Source organism: Perognathus longimembris, chromosome 15 (genome assembly GCF_023159225.1).
Source record: "Perognathus longimembris pacificus isolate PPM17 chromosome 15, ASM2315922v1, whole genome shotgun sequence".
Classification (NCBI taxonomy): Eukaryota; Metazoa; Chordata; class Mammalia; order Rodentia; family Heteromyidae; genus Perognathus; species Perognathus longimembris.
Window position 1 is genome coordinate 13560098 of NC_063175.1, and position 23418 is coordinate 13583515.

General features: G+C 38.9%; 1 protein-coding gene across 1 annotated transcript in view; it reads right to left on the minus strand.

Annotated features, from left to right (window-relative positions):
- The window catches only part of Stxbp3 (syntaxin binding protein 3), a 70534-nt gene that overhangs the window by 27647 nt on the left and 19469 nt on the right, over positions 1–23418 (minus strand). The window contains exons 4-9 of the mRNA XM_048363107.1: positions 19715–19791; positions 15408–15486; positions 12125–12225; positions 8707–8861; positions 5408–5498; positions 3031–3155 (exon numbers count right to left, since the gene is read on the minus strand). Of these exons, the coding sequence (XP_048219064.1) occupies positions 3031–3155; positions 5408–5498; positions 8707–8861; positions 12125–12225; positions 15408–15486; positions 19715–19791 (628 nt within the window). The remainder of the gene's footprint in view (positions 1–3030; positions 3156–5407; positions 5499–8706; positions 8862–12124; positions 12226–15407; positions 15487–19714; positions 19792–23418) is intronic.

Below are 23418 nucleotides of genomic sequence, written 5' to 3' on the forward strand. Positions count from 1 at the left end.
TCAAGAGAGAGTTACCCAGAAGATGAAATCAGGAAGAAGGTTCAGAATAGGCATTAAGAATGCAACAGCAACAGCAGCAAGCATGATGCTTTCAGTGACTCCCATCTGTGATTCTAGACTGAGCTCTGAGGATCAAGGTTCAAAGCCAGCCCAGGCAAAAATTTATCTCCAATTAACCACCAAAAGGCTGGAAGCAGAGCTGTGGCTCAAATGCTAGAGTGCTTTGTGCAAAAAGAGCTCAGGGACAGTGCCCAAGGCCGAGTTCAAACCCCAGGATTGGCACCAAAAAACAAACAAGAAACAAGGTTCTAAAGACTGGAACATTCAAATATTCAAAAATTGAGAATGGGGGGCTGGGGATATGGCCTAGTGGCAAGAGTGCTTGCCTCATATACATGAGGCCCTGGGTTCGATTCCCCAACACCACATATACAGAAAATGGCCGGAAGGGGCGCTGTGGCTCAAGTGGCAGAGTGCTAGCCTTGAGCAAGAAGAAGCCAGGGACAGTGCTCAGGCCCTGAGTCCAAGCCCCAGGACTGGCCAAAAAAAAAAAAAAAAAAAAAAATTGAGAATGGAAGGTTACAAGGCAGTGAGAAAGTATTTTTGGATTTAACAACACAGAGGTAACAAAAGTATTTTACTTTGAATAATGTGTTATCTCAGCTTGAACTGGTGGCATGACTCTAGTAAGTAAAGAGCTACATAAACAGAAAAAGCTGAGGATGTGAGACTGGAGTATAATCAATCAATCAATCAATCAAATTACACCTTCTGTATGTCAACAAATCTCAGTAGGTACATGCTATTTTTTATGTGGGGCTTGAGCTCAGGGCCTGGGCACTATCCCTCAGCTTCTGTGATCAAAGCTAGCACTTTAGCACTTGAGCCACAGCTCCACTTCTGGCTTTTTGGTGATTAGTTGGAAGTAAGAGTCTCTCAGATTTTCCTGCCTAGACTGGCTTCAAGCCATGATCTTTTTTTTTTTTGCCAGTCCTGGGCCTTGGACTCAGGGCCTGAGCACTGTCCCTGGCTTCTTCCCGCTTAAGGCTAGCACTCTGCCACCTGAGCCACAGCGCCCCTTCTGGCCGTTTTCCATATATGTGGTGCTAGGGAATCGAACCCAGAGCTTCATGTGTAGGAGGCAAGCACTCTTGCCACTAGGCCATATTCCCAGCCCTCAAGCCATGATCTTTAAATCTCACCCTCCTGAGTAGCAAGGATTCTAAGTGTGAGCCTTCAGCACCTGGTTATAAAGTCATTTTTTTTTTTTTTTGGCCAGTCCTAGGCCGTGAACTCAGGGCCTGAGCACTGTCTCTGACTTCTTTTTGCTCAAGGCTAGCACTTTGCCACTTGAGCCACAGCGCCACTTGGCCATTTTCTGTATATTTGGTGCTGAGGAATCGAACCCAGGGCCTCATGTATACGAGGTAAGCACTCTTGCCACTAGGCCATATTCCCAGCCCTATAAAGTCATTTTTAAATTTTCCTTATTTTTAAGAAAATGCACATTTACAGACTTAAGGATAAAAGCTATAAGCAATAAATAACTTAAAACAACTTAGATGAGAAAAATAACTACGTTGCTTTCCTTGTATTAACAATAACACAGAAAATAACCCAGGAAAGCTAAGAAATTAGAAGCTGACTAGAATGCAAGTAAACATACAATAGAAAAATTGAATTTGATTAGAAAAGTATGTAATGTCTACTTTAAGAAAAATTAGACATAGGTGCTGGAAATATGGCCTAGAGGTAAAGTGCTCGCCTCATATACATGAAGCCCTGGGTTTGATTCCTCAGCACCACATATATAGAAAAAAGCCAGAAGTGGCATTGAGGCTCAAGAGGTAGAGTGCTATCCTTGAGCAAAAGGAAGCTCAGACCTTGAGTCCATGCCCTAGGACTGGCAACAAAAACAAAACAAAACAAAAAAGAAAAATTAGACATAATTAATAAAAGTTGTATATTTCATAACCACTAAACAAAAAAGTCAGAAAACAAATTTCCATTTTTATACTGTATTTTTTTCTTTTTCTTTCTTTCTTTTTTTTTGCCAGTCAGTCCTGGGGCTTAGACTCAGGGCCTGAGCACTGTCCCTGGATTCTTTTTGCTCAAGACTAGCACTCTACCATTTGAGCCACAGTGCCACTGCCAGCCTTTTCTGTTTATGTGGTGTGGAGGAATCGAACCCAGGGCTTCATGCATGCTAGGCAAGCACTCTACCACTAAGCCACATTTACAGTCCATTTTTTTTCCCTTTTGCAATAATAGGGTCTTACTACCTAGACTAAGCTGGCCTGAAGTTTGATTTGTAGAAATGTTATGGAAGCTAGCCTAGAACTTGTGATTCTTCTGCTTTAACTCCCCAGGAAGTATAAGCATGTATTAACATGTCTGGCTTAAAGTATCAAATCTTGGCTGAAAAATGCCAATTTAAACTTAGAGATTGTAACTAAGAGGACATAATTAATGTGTGCATAGGTATGTCTATAATGGTAAGATGGTAAGTAAAATGGCTCTTTGATAGAAAAGTAATTTCATTTCGATTTGAAAAATTTTAAAGTAAACAGCTTTATATAAATAAAGACAGACACTAAATACCAAAATGGTAAAACTGTGCCTATTAAGACAATATTTATTATTGAGTCAATATTTCTACTATCTTTAAAAATACATTACACTATACTATACTACACATACTACTATATGAGTATACGATTCAGAATAATCCTGGCCTAATCATCGTGAATAGAGTTTCTATTTAAAAAAATAAAAAGATGGGCCTGGTGTTTACTCATAGTTTAGGTAAAAGATCCAAATTCTGTTTTAAATGTAGGTCCAATAATTAAGGAAGCAAACAAATACTCAAAAAGCTCCAAAGCAGTCAAATTGTCCATCAGCTTACAAAGTTTTAAAAGATTGTTAAGACTGTATAGAAGATTACAGACTTTCTGTTGTTTGATGGCTCCATGAGTTATTAGTCTATTCTGTTTGCACATGCCCTTGATATGCCCTTTGATTTATACTTGCTTGTATGTATCATTCTCAATTGGTAGTAGATCATATGCCATTGCCTGAAAGGTCAGTTCATGCAGGACAGTGGACACAGGATCAAAGCCACGATCAATGATTAAGAGCTGGGAATGAGTTTTACCCTAGAATAACAAAATAAAATTATCTTAAGCAACTTCCATTTTTATATGAATACACTTTTAATATCTTAGAAAATAGAAGCAGACTTTTGTTATGACCTGATTCTTTTCCCCACCAAAAACATACAATGAAAGAAAACAAATGGTTAATTTCCTTAAGAATGTAAAATTGCTTAAAACAGAAAAATCTGACGGGTACATTAGGAAGACGACAAAATTTAAGGCGTTCTTAATTGGATTAAAAGGCTAAACGAGTAACTTTCTCAAACTTCCCTATAAAATAGTAACACTTGGCTTGTATTGTTTCCTCTCCTCCCCTCCTTTCCCTTCTCTTCTCCCCCCTACTCCTTTTGCCCCTGCCCCCATTTCTTTCTGTGTCTTCCTTTTGGATTGGTCTTTGCCCTTTGTCCACTGAAATCATGAAGAACTAAAGAGATATGTATTAATAAGTACAGGTTTTCCTTCGGAATTCAATAAACATTCTATTTATTATCTACTATGTATACTAAGCCATATTCTATCTTCATAAGTAGATAATAGTTTTGTTTTGTTTTTCTTACACCTCCAAACCAGAATTAACTTAAAAAAAATGTGCTGGGGCTTGAACTCAGCACCTGAGCATGGTCCCTTAGTTTTCCCTACTCAAGGTTAGCATCCTACCTCTTGGGCCACAGGTCCACTTCTAGCCTTTTGGTGATTAACTAAAGACAGTTTTTCATGGACTTACCTGCCTCAGCTGGCTTTGAACCTCAGATCTCAGCCTCATGAGTACCTAGGAGTGGTGTGAGCCACCACCACTTGATTTAACTTTCAAAGTAACTAACATAAAATCTAAACATATCTTCCACTGCAACCACACCATTTAATTATGAATTTTGCCCTTTGTTCTATGTCTGTACCTGAAGAATATTATTATCCATGTGTTGGGGATTTAGTTTGGCCTTGAAGAGGGAAGGGCAACGAGAGCTCCCGAGATGCTGCCCTTCCCCCAGCCCTGGGACAGTGTGGAAGGTAGTCACTCCCACCTTTCGGCTTCAACTGGAAGAGAAGCAAAGCAGCCCCTGCCTCTCTAATGGCGGAGACCCGGTCCTTGGGGGGCTGTGGTCTCCGCCCATAGAGGAAGTTCCATGACATCACCTGATGGACAGTCCTTTAGCCAATTGTTAAAATCCAGTAGCCCTTCTCCTGCGTGGGCCTCTGGGGGTATAAACTGTTATCCCCTCCCTTGAATAAACCAGAACACCCCTGAGGCTTTCTCCGGGACACCCACGCACCTGTGTCTTCCTTGGCTGGCAGGCAAGGGGGTCTCGTGACTACATGTCACCTGAGGCTACCCGTGGACTCTGCTCCCGCAGTTATTTCCCTACTGGCCAGGGGGATGTGAGAGGGCGGTAGAGGACCACACACGGAAGAGGCAGAGAAGCCCAGGACCCCCCACATGGATGGGGGGCAGAGCGAAGCCTGGCATCCATGCAGTAAATTCCCTCTTTTATTATGTCATACTCATTCTAACATGCAAGAGCCTCTTCCTCTTGGATGCCTTTCAAGACTCCGGCTTATTTACTAGAACTTGAGTTTCTGCTTATCTTCCCATTCATTGTATTACATATATTCTTCTTTCATTCTACTTACGACATAACCCAGCAACTGGTTGTTACTGGGCCATCTTCTCATTTAAACAATGGATAGTTTCTTCCTTTAGTTCTTTACCTTCCCAGCCCTTTGATTCCATCTCTGTCAGTCTCTTCACTACAACTACATGCTGGTATCACCCAGATTCCAATCTTAGTGTCTGACTCATTAATTTTGATAAGATAACAGTTGCCATTTATTAAACTCAATCTTCATACTATATAAGCAATGTACTATCTCATCCATTTTACAAATAAAATACAAGGTCATAGTAAAAGCAGAATTCCAACATTTATTGAATATTAACTCACTGGCAAGCATTATTCTAAAAACTATCCATATTAATTTAATTAATATAATTTAAAATATACTCTCTTAGCTGAATTTTATAGAATGATCATTTAAGTATAGGAAATTGTACAATAGTCCTAGTTAACATGTCCATGAGTTAAATGGAAGAGTCAAAATGTGGACACAGTGCTGATTTCAAAGCCTGTATCTTCCTCTCTAAACCACTCTGCCAATTAACATTTACACTACTGTCTAGGCTAATGAATCCCAAATCAATACCAGAAAAGGAACAAACAAGAAATAATGCAGACTTAATGTCTCTTACTCATTACCTTTATTAGGCTCTTTTCATCAATTTTGTAATAGTCTTCAAGTTTTTTTTCAACCAGCTGTGCAAGTTTACAGGCATTATCTAGAGGTTTACTAGAAATTTAAAAAAATGTTTAAACAATTTAGCTTTCTTTCAGGAGATGTTTTACAATATCATGCAATTTGTTTATAAAATACTCACAAAATGAAAAAGTTGTAAACATGGAAAAGTATGAATAACACAAAATACAATGTCCTTAATATCTGGGATTACAAATGTAAACATTGTCAATGTTATACTATTTTACATATTTTGGTCATTCTCAATTTTATATTTTTACAAACACTGAAACAAATATGCTTGCACTTATGTCTTCAGGTACATGTTTCTCTAGGGATACTACACATAAAAGTGCAATTGATGGGTCATAGGTCATGTACATTTTTTACTTTTCTAGATAACCATAAATTCTTCTTCAAATTAACTGACCAATTATCCCTCCCACTAGCAATGGGGTATTTTCCTCGTATGTTCTCTAACATTCTAATATGGAAATATCATACTTTAACTTCATGGCCACTAGCATTCTTTTCCAAAGCTACAGGAAAAAAAAAGTTAGAACAGACCATTCAACTAGTACATTAGCCTTGGGGGTGTGTGTGTGGTGTGTGTGTGTGTGTGTGTGTGTGTGTGGTGTGTGTGTGTGGTGTGTGTGTGTGTGTGTGTGTGTGTGTGTGTGTTGCCAGTCCTGGGCCTTGGACTCAGGGCCTGAGCGCTGTCCCTTGGGGGTGTGTGTGTGTGGTGTGTGTGTGTGTGTGTGTGTGTGTGTGTGTGTGTTGCCAGTCCTGGGCCTTGGACTCAGGGCCTGAGCGCTGTCCCTGGCTTCTTTTTGCTTAAGGCTAGCACTCTATCTCCTGAGCCACAGCGCCACTTCTGGCTTTTTCTGTTTATGTGATACTGAGGAATCAAACTCAGGGCTTCATGCATGCTAGGCAAGCACTCTATCTCTAAGCCACATTCCCAGCCCCATATATTAGCCTTAATATGGGGATGGGAGTGGAATGTGTTTCACTGTGAGGGTGTAAAGCATTAAATAGTTTCATACTTTAAAAATAAAGCAGTGCCAGGTGGTTCACACCTTTAATCCTAGCTACTCAAGAGGCTGAGATCTGAGGACTGAAGTTTGAAGCCAGTCTTGGTAGGTAAGTCTCTAACCATAGATCTCTAGTTAACCATCAAAAAGTCAGAAGTGGAGCTGTGGCTCAAGTGGCATAGCTCTAACCTTGAGCAGAAAAAGCTCAGAGACAAGACCCAGGCCTTGAGTTCAAGCCACAGGACTGACCAAAAAAAACCCAAACAAACCAGTACTTCTAATGAGCGATTTACTGTGTATTTTCTAAAAATATGTGCAAAAGGAAATCACTTCAATATACTTTAAACATGTATAAAACACAAAGAGCTGGGAATATGGCCTAGTGGCAAGAATGCTTGACTCGTATACATGAAGCCCTGGGTTCGATTCCCCAGCACCACATATACAGAAAACAGCCAGAAGTGGTGTTGTAGCTCAAGTGGCAAAGTGCTAGCCTTGAGCAAAAAGAAGCCAGGGACAGTGCTCAGGCCCTGAGTCCATGCCCAGGACTGGAAAAAAAAACACCAAACAAAACCAAAAAAATAAAAATAAAAAAATAAAACACAAAGAACATTTTTTAAAAATGCCAATCCTTGGGTTTGAACCTGGGTGCAGTCCCTTAACTTCTTTTGCTAAAGGCTAGTGCTCTACCACTTGAAGCACAGTTCTGCTTATTGTTTTTTATTGTTTTTTCTAGCCTGAGGTGGCTTTAAACTGTGATCCTCTGATCTCAACATCCTGAAGAGCTAGGGTTACACAAGTGAGTGACCCAGGCCCAGCTTACAAAGAACTATTTTGTAAAAGAACAAGCAGAGTTTTTAGCCAAGATTATTATTATATTATTTGAATAACTCATAGCATATCCCTAGTGAGCTACTAAATTTACACAAATATATTAATTGGCTTTACTTACTCTTTCTGAGCATAATCAACTTACTAACAGCAGAAACTCTTATAGGAAACAAACCACTTAGCTTGGCTCCTCTGTGTTCAGAATGTAATTATAGCACACTGCTTATAAGAAGAGTATTTCTAATTCCCAAGGTAAAGAGATTATTTGGTAATATTTAATTAAATTAAGGACATTTAGTATGTTTTTTCTAAGTAATTAATAGTGGATTTAATTTTTTTACATTAAGAGTAATAAAACAAATAATTCAGCCAACTTCTAATTCATAACTTGACAAATGCCAATGATTAAAGAATTTGCTCAAAGAAAAATCAGTAACACTACTTATTCCTAAAGTAGTGTAGAAAACTTATTACCATTTTTATTAGGTCCATGTACTTTTTTGATGCTTTACAGATACTAAACTCATTTAATTCTAACAAGTCTATGACAGAGGTTTTCTTATTGTTACCATTGTTATTGTTCATAGACAATGCAACAAAGGCCAGAAGAGTCAGATACCAAGCAAGCAACAGAAAAAGCCCAAACTGTCAATATACAATATGAACATCTCTCAGAAAGTGATGTTGAGTAAAAATCAAAATAAATCAATTACGGAATTACATGTACACCAGTTCAAAATCAGGCAAAACAAAACTGTATGTTAGAAGATGGACAACAGTTATCGCTGGGTAGTAAAAGGCGCCCCCTAATGATCTAAGATTATTAATATTAATAAATTATTAGTACTCTTAGCTTTCTTTTACCCTGGTTGGGAGTTAAAGAGGGGAGAGTCATTTTGGAATGAAGTATATCAAACCATACACAAAAATAGTAGATATAACATTAAGCACTTTTAAAAAGCAACAAATAAATAGATGTACATAGCATGAGAGATGATAAACTGTATCTTAATTTAGAATGGCCACTGTGTTTAAATATACTCAAGAAACTGAAAAGTATATAGTATGGGCATTTAAATTTGTGGAAATTGATAAGAAATGATAATGTAAGGCTTTATTTCTTATTTGACAGTAAAAACATTTCCCTAAGCATGCTTTAAAATGATGAAAAACTGTCTCCTTATGGTACCAAACTTGAGCTCTAAAATTCAGTTAAGAGAAGCTATTAGTTAATCTGAAATTTAAACCTTAAACTTTAAATTGGCCATCTGCAGAACCTGGTAATGGTACAAAGGAAATATATTTTGTACACCAATACAGAAAGCACAGAGATACTGCTTGCCTTTCATTGGACTTGAATAGAAAGCACACTATCTACAGATAATAGTGTACCTTACCTTTTATATCTTACTCCAGGATTTTCATCCAAAGTGGCACATACGGTAACAATATGATCAGCCATTGCTTCCATAAGGGCATCTTTTTCCTTGGCATTACCAGGGTCTGGACTATAACAGTAATAGAATGCATCGGGTACATCAAGAGTATATACCTAGGTTAGGCCAAAAAAGTCAAAACTGTCAATCAGGAGACTTCATTTAAAAAACACATCAAGAAAATGGTATTATGAGATATTAAAGGAAAAAATACTTCTACTAACTATGCTATTTCCTAAAACAACTGCATCTTTACCTTAATAAAATCTTAGTTTTTTTGTCATCTTGATTTCATCCTTTATCTCTTTTCTCCCTTGTCTTCCATTAGTCTACCTATCCCCTTTAATTTGTGACTCAAATATAGAATGTACTATTTACTATTCACTACCAATGCAACAAATGAAGGAATCTGAGGCAGTTAAACTAAAATAAAAACCTACTACTTGGTAGAATGAATTGCAACAAAGCCAAGTTGGTCTGTATGTCAAAGATTAAAAAGTCCTACCCCCCCACTGGCTGCTCTGAAAAGCCATCTTTGCATTGTTCCCGCGTCCTGCTGCTTGCCACAGCCTCCTCCAGCACCTGCCTCCTCAGCTGACTGACTCTGGAAGCTCCCTCGCCTGAGTCCCCCCCCCCCCCCAACTCCCTCGCTTTCTTTTTTCCGGCCCCTCGCTGCACCGGATCACCGGCGTGCCCCCCCCCATGTCAGACGCGGCCGTGGACACCAGCTCCCGAGATCACCACCAAGGACTTGAAGGAGAAGAAGGAAGTTGTGGAGGAGAGGGAGAATGGAAGGAGACGCTCCTGCCAACGGGAGTGTAGCTAATGAGGAAAATGGGGAGCAAGAGGCTGATAATGAGGTAGATGAAGAAGAAGACGGTGGGGAGGAAGAGGAGGAGGAGGAAGAAGGTGATGGTGAGGAGGAGGCCGATGCAGCTACAGGCAAAACGGGCTGCTGAAGATGATGAGGAGGAGGAGGATGATACCAAGAAGCAGAAGACTGATGAGGATGACTAGACAGCAAAAAAAGAAAAGTTAACTCAAAAAAGGCCGCCGTGACCTATCACCCTCCACTTCCCGTCTCAGAATCTAAACGTGGTCACCTTGGAGTAGAGAGGCCCGCCGCCCTCTGCGGGCAGCGTCACCAAGCTCTCCACCACCCCACCAAAACCACAATGAGCAGGGGAGGAAAATACCAAAACTTCCAAGGCCCTGCTTGTTTTTTTGTTAAAGTACTTTAAAAAGGGAAATTTGTTTGTATTTTTTATTTAAATTTTATATTTTCGTACATATTGTTAGGGGTCAGCTTTTTTGGCCAGTCCTGGGCCTTGGACTCAGGGCCTGAGCACTGTCCCTGGCTTCTTTTTGCTCAAGGCTAGCACTCTGCCACCTGAGCCACAGCGCCACTTCTGGCCGTTTTCCATATATGTGGTGCTGGGGAATCATGAATAAAGTTCCTCACATTTCCTTTTTATTCAAAGTCATTCATTTGATTGATAATAACCCATCACTACCAAAAAGAGCTGCCTTAACACAGATCATAAGTTAGCTGCAGCCAATCTAATTATCTCTGCTACTCAAAGAATCTGTTGCTTGCTGTATTACCAGGACTCCTTATCTGATCTGGGTACTCACCATAGTATAATATCCCTACAAATAACATAATTTGTTCAAAAATATTATCACTCCTGGAACTGTCCCTGTGGGAGTGTATTTCCCCCCACTGATGTTATACTGTACTTAGCTATGGCAGTGAGTGAAGTAGAAGAGACATACATCAATTATACAACAAGCTTTAAAAACCATTATGTAAGGTGTGATAGACAGTGCTTCCCTGGCATGTGCAAGGCCTTTTGGCTATAATCCCCAGCATCACACACACCTTCCTCGTCCCTTCTACAGAAAAACAGAGACAAACTACAAAACAAAACCCTACCAAAAGAACCACCGAGTGGCCACAACATTTTCTCTTTTCTTTCTGTTATGTCCCAGACTATCCTCTCTTTAGCCTCAAAGATATAGAACATGAATGAGAAATAAACCTTTGTTGTAGTAATGCAAAGAGATTTGCAAGGCTTCCTACACAGTGTTAAAGGATTATCTTTACAGGTAACTTTTGGCAAACAGTTAAGCAGATATTTTAAAACTTTATAATTTGAGCCAGGAGCTGGTGGCTCACACCTGCAATCCTAGCTACTCAGGAGGCCAAGATCTGAGGATCACGGTTCAAAGCCAGCCTGGGCAGGAAAGCCTGTGAGACTCTTATCTCCAATTAACCACAGAAAAGCAGAAGTGGCACTGTGGCTCAAGTGGTATATCACTACCCTTGAGCTGAAGCGCTCAGGGATAGCACCCAGGCCCAAAGTTCAAGCACCACAACCAAAAAATAAATAAAATAATAATAGTCATAAATAAATTATAATTTGGATCAGTCTCCATCAAAAACAGTAAAGCTTAAATGAGAAGTCTCTTATATAGGATTTTTCTACCACCTAAATAGTTATTGTGCCAAATAACATTGAATTATTTCAATTATATAATTATATAAAATGCTACAATCCAAGCACAAATCTGAAAGACTCACTAGCTATGGAATTTGGGGTAAGTTATCTAACCTATGTGTTTTCTTATCCTTATATTGGGAACAGGAATGATATAATGATTAAATTACTAATTTATGTAAAGCATCTAATAAAGTATCTAACACAAAGTACTACTATTATTCATCAAAAGCTCATTAACTGTTAGATAAAACAAACTGTTTTATAAATTAAATCATGACTTACATGTTAAATTGTTTATTATATCCCTGCAAAAGCTAAATGAGCTATTCTTTTGCATCATCTAACAAAGCTGAAATTAAAACATTTCTTTTTTTTTTTTGTGTGTGTTGTTTTTTTTTTGCCAGTCCTGGGCCTTGGACTCAGGGCCTGAGCACTGTCCCTGGCTTCTTCCCGCTCAAGGCTAGCACTCTGCCACTTGAGCCACAGCGCCGCTTCTGGCCGTTTTCTGTATATGTGGTGCTGGGGAATCGAACCTAGGGCCTCGTGTATCCGAGGCAGGCACTCTTGCCGCTAGGCTATATCCCCAGCCCAAAACATTTCTTGATTCCATACTCTACTAGTGCTGAAATCTTAAATACTGAGGACTTGGTGGCAGATAGGAAACTTAAGCCCTTCTTTTCATAATTAATAATGCATTCCAATTTTATTGCTTTTGTTTTTCCCTTCACTATGGGGACTATTTGTAGATAAAGTAAAAAAAAATCTCGAAATAGATGATAAAGCTTCTTTAAAATATGCCTTATTTGTTAACAAGCTCATAACATCAAATGTGAAAATCCACTGAGAACTAAAATTTAAAAAAAAATAGGAAGTACCTGAGATTCATGTGGAATGAAGGAAATATTTATTTCTTTACATCTTCTTATTGACTTGGAGCAAGATGTTTTAATTTTGTTAAAGAGAGTATCAGGACAAACTGAAAGAAAAAAATCAAAGCATATAACGCCATCTCAATCTTTATTCCAATATTCAAGACTTTTTTATATTTAATCACTACCTTTCACACAGTAGTACACTCTGAGAATAAAGACAGTATAAATTATTCTTTTCAGATATGCAGGTCAAAAGGACTGTGATAAAAATTTCATTTTCTCCATTTACATCTCTTGTAAAGCTAGATTATTAGAGATCTGCTGAAACTAAATGTTCAAAAGGAAACTTTTCTTTTTTTTCAGCTCTTCTATTTTTATTTTTTATTTTGTATCTATTTATTAATTGAACACAAATTTTTTGACAAGGTGTTGTGCAAAAAGGGTACAGTTACATAGTAGGGCAGTGTGTACATTTCTTGTGATATCTTACATCCTGTTTTTCTATCTCTTCTCTAGGTCAGGTAGACATATATACAATATACAATGTATCAAGAACATATACAGTAGCCATGTGGCCATGCCCAAGAAAGTTCGCCTAGGGCTTTAAATGTAATGTCGATATTAGACCATATGTCGATAGTAGTCTTATATGAACATACATACCTAGCTTTTGAGCTATTGTATTCCTCTGAGAGGTCAATTTTTGACCTTTATATGTTGAGTAATTGTTTGGTTTTAGTTACATACTGTTGGGTCACTGCCCCAATCCTGTGGGGAATACTATTTGACAAGCAGTTTTTGGTTTCACAGACTTGGTCTCTACTGTCTCTCTGTCTCCCTTTGTTAACAGTCATATAACAGGGAGATCATGCCCCTTTGTTTTCTGTGTTTTCTGTGTTGTCTCGCTCAACATTATTTGTTCAAGTTTTGACCATTTCCCTGCGAATAACAATATTTCACCATTCCTAATCACTATGTAGTATTCCATTGTGTGTAAGTACCATATTTTTTGGATCCATTCGTCTGTGGAGGGGCATCTGGGTTGTTTCCATATTTTGGCTATTGTGAATTGCGCCGCGATAAACATGGACGTACAAATGTCTTTTTGATATCTTGGGGTTTGCTGTTTAGGATAGATGCCTAGGAGTGGTATGGCTCGGTCATAGGGTAGGTCTATATTGAGCTTTTTGAGAAACCTCCATTCTGTTCTCCAAAGTGGTTGTACTAATTTGCACTCCCACCAACAATGGAGAAGGCTTCCTCTTTCCCCGCACCCCCTCCAGCATTTGTTGTTGTCTGAGTTCAGAGTATAGGCCATTCTAACTGGGGTGAGGTGGTATCTCAGGGTTGTTTTTATTTGCATTTCCTTTACTACCAGGGATGTTGAACATTTCCTCATATGTTTCTTTGCCATTTTTATCTCTTCTCTTGTGAAGTCTCTCTTTAGCTCCTTTGCCCATTTCCTAATAAGTTTATTGGGCTTGGAGGGACTTAGTTTTTTGAGTTCTCTGTAGATGACAGATATCAGGCCTTTGTCTGTTGCTGTGCTGGTAAATATCCTTTCCCATATCGTTGGCTGTCTTTCTATTTTGGTGGCTATGTCCTTAGCTGTGCAGAAACTTTTTAATTTGTAGTAGTCCCATTTGTCGAGTCTTTCCCCTATTTGTTGTGCCCCTGGGACTCTATTCAGGAAGTTCCTTCCTGTGCCTATAAGTTCTAGGGTCTTTCCTACTCTGTCCTTCAGTAGAAAGGAAACTTTTCTAATTCAACTTCATGACTTAATAAACTGAAGCACTTTCTGAACCTGAATATTCACATAACTTTTCTAGACCTTCCACTAAATGATCTAGTATAACACATAAATTGTTGATTATTCCCTGAGTAACAGAAACCTTCCTAATGTAAGGAAATTCTAAGACTAAACTAGCAAGTTCTACAACTTAGAGGTCATGTTTTCTCATCTTTCACCTACATGTTTATAGTGTGATTAAATCTTGACAGGAATATTAACTATTAACCGTTAAGGGTAATAAAGGATATCATTCCTTGGTTCCTATTGACTTTCAACATGATGTTCTATAGCACCAAAATTTCTTAATGTAGCTCAGTGTGGTTGTGCATGCTATAACCCCAGCATTCAGGAGGTGGAAGCAGGAGGATTTTGTGTTCAAGATTAGCCTGAGCTACATATTATGACCCTATATCAACCACCACCACCACTACCACCAAAAACCCAATCAATCAACCAAACAAATCAACAAAAAACCAAAGGGGATACAGCTCAGTGGTAGAGCCCTTGCTTAACATGCAAATGGCTCCAGCTTCAATCCCCAGCACCATAAAAAAGTATTTCTGGGCTGGAGGTATGACCTATGTTGTAGAGTACAAATCCCAGTGATATATACATAAAGTTTCCTTAAGTTAAAAGAGGTTTCACATTCTTTAAGTTGTATTGATTCTATAAGCATAAAGTTCTATATAGTAAGGTTACTTAAAAGACCAATACTTAGTTTTAAAAAAAAAATAAAATGCATACTACTGCTAGGCATCAGATACAGGGGAAATATTTTATTTAAAGTGAGGAATGTCTGATAGAGTCTAAGAATTAATAAATGATATTTTTATTTTAAAATAATTATATCATATAATGTAAAACATGTAAGTATGTCTTTTGACTTACCAGAAATTCTTGAGCTGTTTACTATGTGAACATGCAGCTTAGAGAAATATGAGATAATCTCTGTTAATATACACCAAATGGATGGCTGTATTATTAAATGCCTTCCCAAAGTTCTTTTTTTTTTCCCCCCAGTACTGCAGTTTGAACCTTGGGCTGGTAGGGAAGCAATCTACCACTTGAGCCATGTCTTTAGAGCACTTTTTCCTTTAGTTATTTTTGCTGAGGCTACCCTGGAAAATTATCTTCCTATTTATGCTTCTAGTTATAGCAGGGATGGCAGGAGTATACTATCACACGTTTTTTTCTAATGAGATAAGGTCTCATGAATTTTTTTCAGGCTGCTCTCAAACCATAATCCTCTTGATCTCAGCCACCTGAAGAGCTAAGACTATAGGTGTGAGCCACTGGTGCCCTATTCCTTTATCTGTTTATTTATTATTACCATAACATGAATCACAATAGAAATTTGTATTTTTTAGGTTCTAGCCCAATAACAATAAATGATAAAGAGAAACACACCAGTACTTAACAGTACTATAAAAAGCAGATACTTTAAAATGAATAGGACTTTAAACAATAAAGTAATTATTTTAAAAAGATACTTACAGTCAGTGAAGTATATATAGGCGGCTTTATATTTGTTCTCTGATTTACTTGCAAAATCATGTAAGAAGCAATCTACAGACTTAAAAAGGGTTAGATGTTAATACACACTTCATTAAATACTAATTATGCTATCTTTTAAAATAATTAAAGATTATTTTGTTTGAATGAGAATATAAAACCTTACTGACTAAAAGTTCAGTTTATAAACTGACTTTCAAAGATGCTTAGCCAATGATAGCTCATAAGGAAACAAGTAGCAAGCAGTAAGGTAATGCAGATAAACAAAGGCAATGAAAAGAGGTCTAGGAAAGCTGAAGCAACAGAGGACAGGGTTATCAGAAGATAAAATTTAATCAAGAGACTGAGAATCCAAGATGTTACAAGTACCATCTACATGAATAATAAAACCAACAAGATACATGGCTAGAAAAGTGTTAAACTGTCAGTGAACTCAGAGCTAAAACTCTATCAAAGGGAAATTTAAAAACACCCAGAGATTGGTAGAATACTTCTAGAAGAAATAGCAGGTAGTATATACCACCATGAAGTAATTTAATTATTTCAATGCAAAAATGTATATGGCAAACTTAATCATCTCTCCTCTATTTTCTCCTGGAAATCCTAGAACTGTATTTGTTAGCTCATGTGGACTGATCTCAAAAGTCTATCTTTTCCCCTAACTTTTTTTTTTTGCCAGTCCTGGGTCTTGAACTCAGGGCCTGAGCACTGTCCCTGGCTTCTCTGTTGCTCAAGCTAGCACTCTACCACTTGAGCCACAGCTCGATTTCTTTTTTAATTATGTATGCGGAGCTGAGGAACCCACGGCTTCATGTATGCGAGGCAAGCACTTTACCACAGGCCATATTCCTAGCCCTTTAACTTTTTTTTTCCTGTTTTTGTTTTGCAATATTCCATTTTGATTTCTAGGCCACTAATTTAGATGTCAATAGAGATATCCTCTCCTTCAATTAACTGTTTAAGTAAGAAATCATATACTGAATGTTAGAAACTGTTCTGGGTACTACATCTGTCTCTCCATCTAGATACTGTTTTTCTGTTCAGGTTGGCATCCTCTTCAAGTAACTCTTACTTTGCCAGCTATGTTTTCTTCATTTCTTTGAACTTCCTCTTCTCTGGCAGCTAGACCCACTTAGCTAAGTGGCTGCTTTTGTCAACTCAATTGAGACTTAGGTTTTGCTGTTGGAATAACTCAAATAAGAGCCAGTTACACAAGAGAAGGAAGCTAGTAGTTTCTCTGCCTGAGGGCAAAAACACCAAAGCACAGTAGACAAACTCCTGGGGTCTTTCTGCAATTTCTGATCGGTCCTTTCCCCTGGAATGCACAAGATCTCTTGTAACAAACTCCTCCTGAGATGTTGCTTTATGATCTTTGTGTGGGAACTCCTGATGTTGGTCTCCCAGCTCTCCAGAGCCCTCTAGGACCCCTGAGGCTTCCCCTGCACACAGAGGCCTGCAGGACCCCGCAGTCCACGAATTTAGAACAGGAAGAGAAAGTGAAGCTGGTTGTAGGGAAGGAAAGGAGTCACATTTAGGTGCCATCTTCTCTGAATCTGTGCTCCATCTCTGAAATTTTTATATTCTTTTGTTATTTACCATAAAAAGTGAATTCCTAGGTCACAAAAACATCTATAAACCTTATTTTTATTGGTCATATGATCTTCCAAGCTATTATGTTCTTTAAGAATTTAACTGGATTTGTTTATTCCTAGGAACTTAATTTGACAAGTCATTTGGTTATTTCCTACGAGAAACTAAAAAATACTGAACATTCTTTAAAAATTCTTGAGAAAGGACACCAAATAATTTTCCTAAAAGACTGTATTAATCTTCATTCCCACCAGCAATATATGGTAATTTCTGCTAAACTGATAGCTAAAACAACTAAAATGTGACATGTATATAAGTATGTATATATGTATTATATACTTATGTATGTACATATCTGTGTGTAAATATATACACACATACACACAAATATATAATCCTTCTGCCAAATTGCTAGGCAAAGAATGCTTTTAACTTGCATTCTTTCCAGTCATGAATTCTCTCTAGTAGAATGATATCATAGGTTATAAAATGTTATTAAAACCTCTGCACCAGCAGCCAATAAGGAATAAAGTTACAAGTGAAATGAAAATAAGATTACCTAATTAATATTCTAGGTAGGAATAAAAAAAGGTGGTGTTAGGAAATATGTTCTCAGACATTATACAGATTAAAAGAACATGATACTTTTTTGGCTCTAGGTTTGGCTTACTGTAAGTTAAGTCATATAGTCAGATTACAAACTTAAGAAAAATCCTCAAAGTTATATATATATATACACATATATGTATGTATATATTTGTCTATAAATGCACGCACACATATACATGTATGTATGCAATAAGGAAATTACTAAGATAAAGGATTGATTAAAGACTCTTATGTATATTTCCAGTTTCCCCAAAATTATGGTTCAATAAGAGCAGCACACACTAAATTTGCAAAGAAACAATCATTTTATATAACTAACTTCTGTTTTCACACATGGAAAAGATTTTCACTTATATACTGCCATTAGGAAGAGTCCAAATAAAACAATATTCTGGGCTGGAGACATAGCTGAAGTAGTAGAGCCACCTGCTTACCAAGTGCAAGAACCTGAGTTCAAACCCCAGTATCAAAACAAAAAACAACTATTAAAAGATCCCAATATTTTAACACACATACATCTTTCCTAAGCAGTGCAGTTTATAGTAATATTTTTTTAATTTGAAACATTCCCATTTATTTAAATCCTCATTTTGTGGTACATAATGCTTTGAAACACCTCATAGATGTAAGCCATGTACGCTGTCTAGTCCCATACCTAACTGACGTAATAATTACACTGCAGAATTATAAGGATTCATGAACAGCATAGGGCCACATGGATGGGTGGTGCAACCAATCAACATTTCCTTCTTTTCCTGTGAACATTCTCTCCTGGGTCACAATCCCATAGAGGAACTATTCCAAGATGATGCATACAGCGTGGTCTAAAATGCATCTTCCAAGTCAAGAAAGCACGTGCTGTAACGGAGATCATTCAGGGCCCCAGGTACTCCCAGGCCTGTCTCCACCAGCCTTGGTTGCTATGATGAGACACCACAGACTGGGTGGCTTAAACTTAACCAGAGATTTTATTTCTCACAGTTCTGGAGGCCAGAAGTCCAAGGTCAGGGAGCGAGCTTAGTCAGTTTTGGTGAGTGATAGTTTTCTGTTTTCCATCACACCTTCATTTAACTGCCCCAATTCATGACAGCCTCCAGCTCATTTTTTCTCCACACAGTGGCTCCAGCTCCATTGTATGGGAAGATGAGCTGCAGAGAAGTGTGGTCTGATCCACAGACTTTATGTTGATGTTGCCAACATCATCAAACTTGTGAGATGATCAACTGTATGTTCACTGGAACGTACGACCCACTGTGTATTCAGCAGAACGGATGGGCCATAAATGAGCTTTAGAGTTACCTTCAGATATACTGTGTGATTTCCTGGCCATGTTTCACTATATGCTATAATACATCCTGAAAGATAGCAGTCATCTTCACTCTTTTACATCTTTTGAATCTTCTAAGGTGTGTTTCTATTCAAAATTGTCAATAGAGCACAGGAAAGGCGAAAGCCCTGGTCTCCTGGCAGCAGCCATGTAGATACACATGCCAGAAACGGGTCAGTTTTAGAACCCAGATGAAGCAAAGCCTTTTCTTCCGACTACAAACCAGTAGTTGACCAGGCTGCCAAAGCACGTGACTTTATAGTAATATTTTGCCTTGCATGAAGCCCTGGGTTCCTCAGCACCACATATATAGAAAAAGCTGGAAGTGGCGCTATGGCTCAAGTGCTAGCCTTAAGCAAAAAGAAGCCAGGGACAGTGCTCAGACCCTGAGTTCAAGCTCCAGGACTGGCAGGAAAAAAAAAATGTATTCTGGCTGGGCATTAGTGGCTTACACCTGTAATCCTAACTATGCAGGAGGCTGAGATCAAAGCTAGCCAGGGAGGGAAAGTCCATGAGACCGATCTCCAACGAATCACAAAAAACCTGAAGTGGAGCTGTGGCTCAAGTGTACACTGCTAACTTTGAGTGAAAAAGCTCAGAGACAGTGACCAGGCCCTGCATTTGAGCACCATGACCTCATGTACACACAAAAAGTATTCTAAAGATTGAGTCCCATAACCTTGAACATGCTATGCACACACACACTATCAGTGAATTACACCCAAGCCCAAGAACTAACTTTTGAAAGACTCAAAATACTCACTTTTGGCGTTGGAGAGATAAAATAAAGAGCTTTCATCTGTCTGACAGGTTCTCGATTCTTATAAATATTCTCCACAACTAACAACAAAAAAAGACATTTTATGAAATCAAATGTACACACTTGAAACCTGCGTGTGCGTGTGTGTGTGTGTGTGTGCACGCGCGCGCGCACATGCTGGTACTGGGGATAGATACTGTCTGGTGGCTTTTCACTCAAGGTTGGCACTCTACCATTTGAGCCACAACTCCCCTTCTGGATTTTGCTAATTACCGATAGGAGCCTCTTGAAATTGTCTGCAAGGATGGCTTTGGACCTAGGTCCTCAGACCTCAGCCTCCTGAGTAGCAATATTATAGGCATGAGCCACCAGCACCCAGCCTTGAGACCAACATTAAATAAACTTTACCATACTCTAATGAAAAAACATTATATGATAGGTTTACATTTTGTTCTCATTTGATAAATTTACAAACCCTGAAAATGTGTCTTTCCTGAGGCTAAACCATATGCTTGTTTTATTATGAAAAGAAGCTAAAATAGTTCTATCAGAGGTAGGTCTACCAGCATAATAAATCAATAGGCCATAAAGAAACTGAGAAATGCATAAAAATAGAAATTGCTATTTCTTTATAAAATATTCTACTAGGGCTGGGAATATGGCCTAATGGTAGAGTGCATGCCTTGCATACATGAAGCCCTGGGTTCGATTATATATAGAAAAAGCCAGAAGCAGCACTGTGGCTCAAGGGCTAAAGTGCTAGCTTTGAGCAAAAAGAAGCCAGGGACATTGCTCGGGGCCTGAGTTCATGCCCCAGGACTGGCAAAAACAATTTTTTTCTACTATAATATTAGGTAATACAACACCAATTATGTCAGGCTTAGCACTTTAGAAGAACTATTAACCCTCATAACAATGAGATGACTATTTAAGATGAGGAGAGTAAGGCTTAAAGGAGTCAAATAACTGCCTAAGCATACAAAAAGTAGAAAGGCATGCTTCCAACCCTTATCTAGAGCCTATATTTGTTTTTTCTATATTTATTGTAAAGTTGATGAACAGGGGAGCTAGTTACAAAAGTAAGGTAATGAGTACATTTCTTTTTAAATATTGTTACCCTCTCTCTCTTCTGCCATAATGTTCTTTCAGTAAATTGCCAATTAACATTTGTCATTTTATGGGACTGGGAATGTGGCTTAGTGGTAGAGTGCTTGTCTAGCATGCATGAAGCCCTGGGTTCGACTCCTCAGCACCACAAAAACAGAAAAGGCCAGAAGTGGCTCTGTGGCTCAAGTGGTAGAGTGCTAGCCTTGAACACAGAGAGGCTCAGGGACAGAGCCCAGGCCCTGAGTTCAAGCCCCAGGACCAGCAACAAACAAACAAACAAACAAAAAACCCAAAACATTTGTCATTTTAAAAGCACACTTGAGCATATATTTTTAATTATTTATTTTTCAAGATAAGACTTATTTATTTATTTATTTATTTAGTGCCAGTCCTGGGGCTTGGACTCAGGGCCTGAGAACTGTCCCTGGCTTCCTTTTGCTCAAGGCTAGCACTCTGCCACTTGAGCCACAGCACCACTTCTGGCCGTTTTCTATATATGTGGTGCTGAGGAATTGAACCCAGGGCTTCATGTACACGAGGCAAGCACTCTTGCCACTAGGCCATAGTCCCAGCCCAGCCCCTTGAGCATATTTTTTAACAGCATCACTAGAAGTCAATTTATTAAAATTAAGAAAATACCTAACATAAATATAAAACTGATAAACTCTGGTTGTCAAATTAACTATCTGAAGATATTTATTTACTTACTTAACAGGTACTTGGGTATAACTCGGGGCCTGGAGCTCAATAGGCAGGCACTTTTACCACTAAGCCATGCTTCTAACTCTGTGGGTTTACTTTTTTGTTTTTTGTTTAAGGTCTTTTAAAAATTTTTAATCTTTTTCCTTTATTCTTATTTTTATTATTATTATAAAAGTGATATGCAGAGTGGTTATAGCTATAGAAGTAACAAATACATTTCTTTTTAGACAATGTCACTCTTTCCCTTGCTTTCTCTCCTATCTCCTAGTTTTTCTACATAGTGTTAACTCTGTGTTTCACTGGTTATTTTTGAGATGAGGTCTCACTTCCTGGCTCAATATTCTTATGGCTTCCTATTGTGGTTAGGATGACAGGCACACATCACAATGCCCAGTTCTCCATTAAGGGGATCTTATGAACTTTTTTGCCTGGGCTGGCCTTGAACCTCAGTCCTTTTTTTTTTTTGGCCAGTCCTGGGCCTTGGACTCAGGGCCTGAGCACTGTCCCTGGCTTCTTTTTGCTCAAGGCTAGCACTCTGCCACCTGAGCCACAGCGCCCCTTCTGGTCGTTTTCTATATATGTGGTGCTGGGGAATTGAACCCAGAGCTTCATGTGTAGGAGGCAAGCGCTCTTGCCACCAGGCCATATTCCCAGCCCACTTTTTTTTTTTTTTTTGCCAGTCCTGGGGCTTGGACTCAGGGCCTGAGCACTGTCCCTGGCTTCTTTTTGCTCAAGGCTAGCACTCTGCCACTTGAGCCACAGCGCCACTTCTGGCCGTTTTCTATATATGTGGTGCTAGGGAATCGAACCCAGGGTTTCATGTATACGAGCTAAGTGCTCTTGCCACTAGGCCACATCAGTCCTTCCAATCTCAGCCTTCAAAGCAGACAGGATTACAGATGAGCCCTCAGTGTCTGGGGAGATTATTTATCTGATAGAGAGATATGTCACATGTACATGTGTGTGTTTATACACATACATGGATGTATATGTATACATGTATGTATATTTTGGTGGTACTGGTCTTTGAACTCAGGGTCTCAGAGTTGCCTGACAGGTGCTTTATGGCTCGGTCACATCTCTAACATTAAAGCTATCTCTCTCTCTCCATCCATCCATCCATCCATCCATCCATCCATCCATCCATCTATCTTTCTTGTGTGTGCTGGTCCTGGGGCTTGAACTCAGGGCCTGGGCGCTGTCCTTGAGCTTTTGTTATCAAGTCTAATACTTTACAATTTAGAACCACAGCTCCATTTCCGCTTTTTGGATAGATTTTTTTGGGTAGACTTTCCTGTCTGGGCTGGCTTTGAACCTCAGTCCTAAGACCTCAGCCTCCTAAGTAGCTAGGGGGCGGGGAATATGGCCTAGTGGCAAGAGTTCTTGCCTCTTATACATGAAGCCCTGGGTTCAATTCCCCAGCATCATATATATAGAAAATGGCCAGAAGTGGCGCTGTGGCTCAAGTGGCAGAGTGAAAAGAAACCAGGACAGAGACTTTTTTCCTCATCTATTTTTTTAAAGATATTAACATTACTGATCATCTTTATAAACAACTGGCATAGCAACAGAGAATTGATCACAGAACCTGCCAATGCCAAGTCTAACAGATGGATTCTCAGTGAAACTTGGAGGATAACAACTATGGAAAACAATTATGACTAAGCCAGAGCAAACCTAGGTGACTATGGAAAATATCAAGAACATTCCACCACTATGTGCTCTATGAATTGCAGTCCAAGAAAATGCTTCTTAAAAAAATGTATTTCTGGGGCTGGGGATATAGCCTAGTGGCAAGAGCGCCTGCCTCAGATACACGAGGCCCTAGGTTCGATTCCCCAGCACCACATATACAGAAAACGGCCAGAAGCGGCACTGTGGCTCAAGTGGCGGAGTGC